Source organism: Macrobrachium nipponense, chromosome 30 (genome assembly GCF_015104395.2).
Source record: "Macrobrachium nipponense isolate FS-2020 chromosome 30, ASM1510439v2, whole genome shotgun sequence".
In the NCBI taxonomy this organism is placed as follows: Eukaryota; Metazoa; Arthropoda; class Malacostraca; order Decapoda; family Palaemonidae; genus Macrobrachium; species Macrobrachium nipponense.
In genome coordinates this window covers 21346700-21354199 of record NC_087218.1, presented here as the reverse complement: position 1 = coordinate 21354199, position 7500 = coordinate 21346700, and the positions used below count along the sequence as shown (strand labels likewise).

At 35.6% G+C, this 7500-nt stretch overlaps 1 protein-coding gene across 1 annotated transcript in view; it reads left to right on the top strand.

Annotated features, from left to right (window-relative positions):
- LOC135202362 (uncharacterized) overlaps positions 1-7500 on the top strand; it is a 348084-nt gene that overhangs the window by 28784 nt on the left and 311800 nt on the right. Inside the window, 1 exon segment of the mRNA XM_064231725.1 lies at positions 7290-7500. This exon segment is cut by the window's right edge and continues 299 nt beyond it. Within this exon segment, the coding sequence (XP_064087795.1) occupies positions 7290-7500 (211 nt within the window).

Here is a 7500-nt window from a genome sequence, read left to right as displayed (position 1 = left end):
ATGAGGGTGTGGATGATGACTCCTCGGTTTTTTTTAACATCATTGACTTGTGGATATGACTGTACAGTATACATACTATTGTTAGGCACTGATGCGTCGCTTAGAAGAAGATAGTGGGGAATAATAATGAGAGAGAGAGAGAGAGAGAGAGTAGCGATACGAGAGAGAGAGAAGAGAGTAGGGGTAAGTAAGGCATTACAACGAATAGAGAGAGAACGAGAGAGAGAGAGTAGGGTAGTAAGGAATTTACAACGAAAGAGAGAGAGAGAGAGAGAGGAAGAGAGAGAGAGAGAGAGAGAGGGGGGGAGGGGGGGTGGGGGGGAGATACAGTTGGAAGCGGATGCAAAATCGTGGAGTAAGAAAATGAGTCTTAAAACAATTGTGCGTCTGTGCACGGAGGTCATGGCAAACTGACGATGCAGGTGTGGACCCAGAAAATGATTATTCGCGTTAGGCAACGCTCTAATTAAAACCGACATGGACCTGTGTCATGCGGTAGTGCTTCCGGATGATCGCCGTGCATGAAAGCACAGTAGCCCTACTGCTGCGAAAAATGTGAGAATGTTGCTTGCAAAAGCAGCGAGCTCAAAAGCCACGTCATTTGAACTTTGGAAAATATACGTATAATTTGTGGAAGAATTTGAAATTAGTGGCCTTTAAAAATCTAGGAATAATGTGTGGGATTTCTAGCCTGGCCTCTTACATTGAGAGAATGACTTATATATATATATACATATATATATATATATATATATATATATATATATATATATATATATATATATATATATATATATATATATATATATACATATATATATATATATATATATATATATATATATATATATATATATATATATATATTAAAAGATAAACATAACATACAAAATATGATGCAATTGTGATTTTTCTTACTTTTATCATTTTCAACTGAATTCAATCTATCATTCAATCATTTACAATTTTATGATTTGTTATGATTTAACATAATCTTCCCTAGCATCACTTTGATTCCTCTACCATAATTTTAACTGAGAGGCACATCTCTCATAAATCCCATCCATATAGTCTCTCTCTCTCTCTCTCTCTGCACAAAGAGCCTACAAGTGATTTGGTTGTTGGCTTGGAAAACAAGATTATTCCGTATGCCGATGGCCGATGATGCAATACTTGTGGGCTTAGTAATCTTCATTTACGAGAAATGAAGCAGCCCTCAGCCTCAGTCGGGACGTAGACCGCATCAGGGAATGGTGTATTCGATTTGGCATGAGGCTGAACTCCATTAAAACGAAAACTGTATTGCTTAGCAGATCTCGTACTGATTTTCCAACCCATCCTCCCCTTCAGGTGGATGGGACTTTGTTTTGCTGATTGAGCCTGAAGCTTTAACTATTCTATGTGTAAAATTGTCTCACATCTAACTTTCAATAAACAGCTCATGAAATGTTTCGGCAAATGCCGCACGAAAGTTAGGTATTGTTCGTAAAGCCTCATATATATTTATAACAGTGATAAATTCAATGCAACCTCTTTATGGTTATTTGTGTTTCCTTTACTGGGATACTGTTCTCCGGCGTGGATGCCTGCTTCCTGCCAGAAATTTATCTCTCTTTATTTTTAGATGAAGTAATTCGTGGTGGTGGGTTTCTCTTTCCTAATAGTTGCAGTTACGACTTGGACCATCAACGGATGGTCTCTTGTTCGTCACTTTTTCATAAGTTGTATTTCAACAGAGCTCTTTCATGTTCATAACTGATCCCTGATCCCCTATACCTGCCGAGAGCAACCAGATTCGCTGAAAATCAGCATCAATATGCAGTTTGTTGTTTGTTTGTTTGTATGGTGTTTTTACGTTGCATGGAACCAGTAGTTATTCAGCAACGGGGCCAACGGCTTTACGTGACTTCCGAACCACGTCGAGAGTGAACTTCTATCACCAGAAATACTCGCGGCCACCAAGGTGGCAGGCCAAGACCAAACCGATCACGCCACTGAGGCGCTATCAATATGCAGTGAATGAACCTCGCTGTCGAATTTCTCAGTTCCAGGGGACCTTTATCCCTCTCACCGTTGGACTGTGGAACAACCGCCTCCCAGAGGAAGCCGTACAGTGGGAACTTAAGAAGTTCAAGATAAAATGCAAAGCATGAACACCCTAATACTAATAATCTTCTTGCGTTTTAATACATTTCTATCTGTTTATCTATTTACTAATTAACCTTTTCCTTTTTGATAACTTGGATCTCTTCTTTCTGTATTTCCCTTCACTTCCTATTCATTCCTAATGAACACCATATTCTTTGGAAGCTTGAATTTTAAGCCAATGACCCCTTTGGTGAGCTTGTTCCTTATGAATAATATATATAATAAAATAATAATAATAATTGCGAATTATGAAAAAGCAACGCTTTGCTAGGCAGCTTTACTTGAATGTTCATCCCGCTGGGTCGCCGGAAAAAGCTTTTGAAGGATTAACGATCAATGATTGATTGTTTTCACTCGTAATAAATCCCCCAGGATTAAATTTCGTTAAATCCGTGGAGAATCATGACACAGAGAGAGAGAGAGAGAGAGAGAGAGAGAGAGAGAGAGAGAGAGAGAGAGGCTATTCTTTATTAAAGCAGAGGAAAATAGTATATTTCGGAGAGAGAGAGAGAGAGAGAGAGAGAGAGAGAGAGAGAGAGAGAGAATCCTATTCTTGTATTCAGAGGGAATAAAGAATATTTTCTGAGACTGAAAGACTACATATGCTAATATCATGGGTCGTTCATATTCTTTGTAATAAGAGAGAGAGAGAGAGAGAGAGAGAGAGAGAGAGAGAGAGAGAGAGAGAGATAATACCACGATTCTTTTTTATTAATATTTTTTGTATTGGCGATAATGTTAAAAGTGAACAAATAACCAAAATGAAAACTGAAAGATGAAAAGAAAAATACATTTTGGACAGTATATTTCACTTCACTGACGATACAAAATAAATGCCAAAAATTCTCACGCGACAGCTAACAATGATTTTATTTTATATTCCAATCGGATTACAGAGGATGAAACTCTGATGCAAAACATCACAAGACAACATAGGTAGAAAAATATTTTACAAATACACTGAAAAATAGAGAAACCTAACCCCTAAGCACATGACATCCACATAACAAAATACACATTGGTTGCAGTGCACAATAATATAGTATGTAAGTATATGGTCTTTAATGGATATTAAAAGCTTTTGAACCTTGTACTAGGTTCATCTTCAGTCAAATGAACATTATGACTTTAAAAAGTCGTCGAAGTAAACTTCTGAACAGGACAATTCTACAACGAAGAACGCAAATGAAGGAAGCGCTCAACAGCCCAACTAGGTAATTCCGTTGTTAATGTTCAAATTCCTGCAGAATAAGAATTCGAACATCAACAACGGAGTTGACCTAGTTGGGCTGTTGAGCGCTTCCTTCATTTGCCTTCTTCGTTGTGGAATTGTCCTGTTCAGAAGTTTACTTCGACGAATTTTTTTAGGTCATAATGTTCACTTGACTGAAGATGAACCTAGTACAGGGTTCGAAAGCTTTTAATATCCATTAAAGACCATATAATCACATGCTATATTATTGTGCACCTACAACCATTGTCTTCATTTTCGACACGGAAAACTGTGGCCAAAATACACATTTATAGTCATGAACCGGAATTACATAAAGAAAACACAAAAATCTTAATAAAATAAAGGTCTTAGAATTTCTAAAATAAAAAAGCCTAACCCCCTAAGCACAGGACGCCCACATAGTTAAATCCACAGACGTAGTCATAAAAGGGAATCACTTGAAAAAAACACAAAAACATAATAGAAAAAAGAAATTCTTAGAATTTAAAAAATAAAGAAACCTAACCACTAAGCACAGGACATCCATATAACAAAATGCTCATTCATAGGCATGTAAAAAATACAAAAAACATAATAAAATAAACTCTTAGAATTTCAAAAATAAAAAACCTAACCCCGTAAGCACAGGACATCCACATAACAAAATACACATTCATAGTCATGAAAGGGAATTACATGAAAAAAATAAAAATAATACAGTCTTAACGACGCTGTCTCTTCAAGCCAGGCCATTAAACAGTCGTATTCGCGCCCGGGTTGAGGATGCTTTAATAAATCCATTTTCTGTGCGGCTGGGCCACAATGCTCCTTATAGACTCTGGCAGCCGCCACGGAAGCTGGCCCACACACACACTCGCTGAGATTTTCCCCAACGCGTGTAACCTTGTGTTCGTGATGGGGAGTTATGGCGAGACGGTCCCAAATCCTATTTCAAAAGTGCAAGAGAGAGAGAGAGAGAGAGAGAGAGAGAGAGTTAGTCAGTAGATTCTTTCAGACCAGGGTCAACCATACAAGCAATTAGGAAACTACAGAAAAGAAAAAAAAACACAGAGAGAGAGAGAGAGAGAGAGAGAGAGAGAGAGAGAGAGAGAGAGAGAGAGAGAGAGAGCATATTCTCTTAGAACAGGATCAACCATTCAAGGCAATTCTTAAAATGAAAAATACAGACGAGAAAAGCAGAGAGAGAGAGAGAGAGAGAGAGAGTTTTGCTACAAGTGTATGACTATTAAAACAGTATATTCTGAATAACAAAGTCACCATAAAATGCAAATCTCAAATAATGAATATGGTTAAGCCAGAGAGAGAGAGAGAGAGAGAGAGAGAGAGAGAGTGCTTGTATAGGTGTGAGTGTAAGAATATTACATCATATAGTCTTATGCAGGAATGTTTTGCACAGACAGTGCGTTTTAGAATCATACAAAATATAGTCCAATGGCAATGGGCCAAGTTTGGCCGGGGAGAGAGAGAGAGAGAGAGAGAGAGAGAGAGAGAGAGAGAGAGAGAGAGAGAGACTAAGCGTTCAGGCAGAGCAATTTCAAGAGAAGTAAATCTCCCATTAGATATGAATGATAAATAATTAATAGGACCAAACACTCTGATTCTTTCAAGTATAATTGTACGAAATTTCTCTCCTTATTTCTCCTGACTATATACAAACTCGATCCCTCATCTTCAATCATGAACCTTACGAAGAATCAAAATTGAAACTCACAAAATATGAATCTATATATATATATATATATATATATATATATATATATATATATATATATACTATATCTATATATACATCATACATACATACATACACACACACACACATATATATAATATATAATATATAAATCTATATATAATATATATATATATATTATATATGTGTGTGTGTGTGTGTGTGATGTGGTGGTGTTTGTGATGTGTGTGTGTGTATGTATATATAAACGAAAAAAGTACATGCACCTAACACCACCACTTTCAGGTATACACAATTTTTCCAACAAATTTATGTTTATAAACTAAACACTTCCTCGTTACTAATCCTTAATTTCATAAAACTAGGAATATCAGAATTTATGAACATTCTTATTTCTTTAAGGAGACTATTTTCTGTAAAATAAAATGAAACAACCTTATTTCTAATTTCGTGATCATATTCTTACCATTATCCAAAGACAGACTTCTACGGATGAAGTTCGTATTCCTTTTAACAAACAATTTTATTGCTGCAATATGAAAAAAGAGCCTAATCATAATTTTAACGATACAAATTTTATGAAGATCGAAAGTCAAAGAAACATTACCATCCAAATTCCCATTCCTATAATAAGATTTTTTTATGGATAAAAAAAGCAAAAGCTTTATTTTTTGTTATATTTTGTGGTACAATTATTACGATTCTATAAAGAAGACACTTTATTTTTCTTTTGGTAGGGAAATTCTTACGATTGTCAAAAGCCATACACTATTTTTTCCTTTCGTGGCACAATTCTTACGATCATATAAAAATATATATGTATATATATTTTTCGTTTCGACAGAAAATTCTTACGATTATCGAAATCCATAAACTTGACGAAGGACCCAAAAATCGAGACTCGCAAAACACGAATAAACGTCACCAGACAAGACGTGTCATTTTCGTGTCCTCCGTGGCAGAAAGTCAATACGACATTAAGTCTGAATATACCTGAAAACTTCCAACGAAAGGGATAAAAAAGGCCACGACCTTTTCTTCTTTCCAAGTTTTACGGAAGAAAGTCGCATTTTATATATAATATATATATATATATATATTATATATATATATATATATAGATATATATGTGTGTGTGGGTGGAGTTGGTGTGTGTGTGTGTATAAATATATATATATATATATATATATATATATATATATATATATATATATATATATATAATATAATATCCCAATTGTTTATTAAAACGGGTGAAGATATAGGTGTTGTTCCAAGTCTCGATATTCAACGTGAAACGATAAAAATGACATTTATGTAAGACTATACCAACGAAGAAAATTAAATAAACACTTAAATAACATCACTTAAACGCAAGTCATCTTTCTTTGGCATCTGAAATCATTCCTATTCTTAAAAGTTCATGACCACTGAAGACGCCCGTGCATTTTTCAAAATCAGCCTTAAACAAGAGACCACAAGACTGAAATCACAATCATTTTCAAGATAACGAAGACTTGGTGCCCTGTTTCCTTCTTTTCATGACAAACAAATTGCAAAAAAAATGAGACTCGTTATGTTAGAGGACAGTCTAATACAGAATCTATTGTTCGGCTTAAAACAATGACCATTACTTCTGACATAAAAATTCTTAACAGCAAAATCGAATTTTATCAATCGAATTTTATCAATAGGTGTAGATGAGACTGAAATTCCTTTTTCAGGTTCTGCACAAAAGCAATGATTCTGTATTAAAAAAAAAAGAATATATATTTTTTTTTATCTGATCAACTTTTATTTATGAATCGGATTATATTGGTCGAGCAAAAGACAATTAGAGATCCAGTTAGGGACTGTCAGTTAACCTTTGATGTATATTGCATCTTTGATCTGCATTAATTTGTTTTTACTGATGACTTTTTTTCCAGCGTGTCCAATATTTGTTTCCAGGTTTGGCTTTGATGACTGTCCACGCACACCTGCGTGAATGAAATTGTTTTTGTGCTCGTATCTCTTTTGTTTACTTCCAATTTTTCCCCCGAGTCTTTCTGCTGGGGGATAAAACATCTCAATTATCTGAGTAAACAATTGTTTTTATTTTTTTCCCATAGCATACTTTTGTGACTGTCTTTATCAAATTGTGGAAGTTTCAGATTAGGATTGTAAGTTATGCCCAGTTTGCCAAATTGCATTTGTATATATATCTCTCTTCAGGACCAGGCCTCCAGCGACCCCCACTCTCAGAGCCGCCTGGAAGAAAACTCGGTCCAGGAGGCAATCTTCCAGGAGGCAATCTTCTCCCAAACCAGACACAGGGGGGAGGCCTACAACTTCCCACCACTTGGGCACAAAACACAATGACCTCCCAACCCGATAACAAAGACCTCAAACAAACGAACTCAGACATGAGCAAAAGGACAGGGAT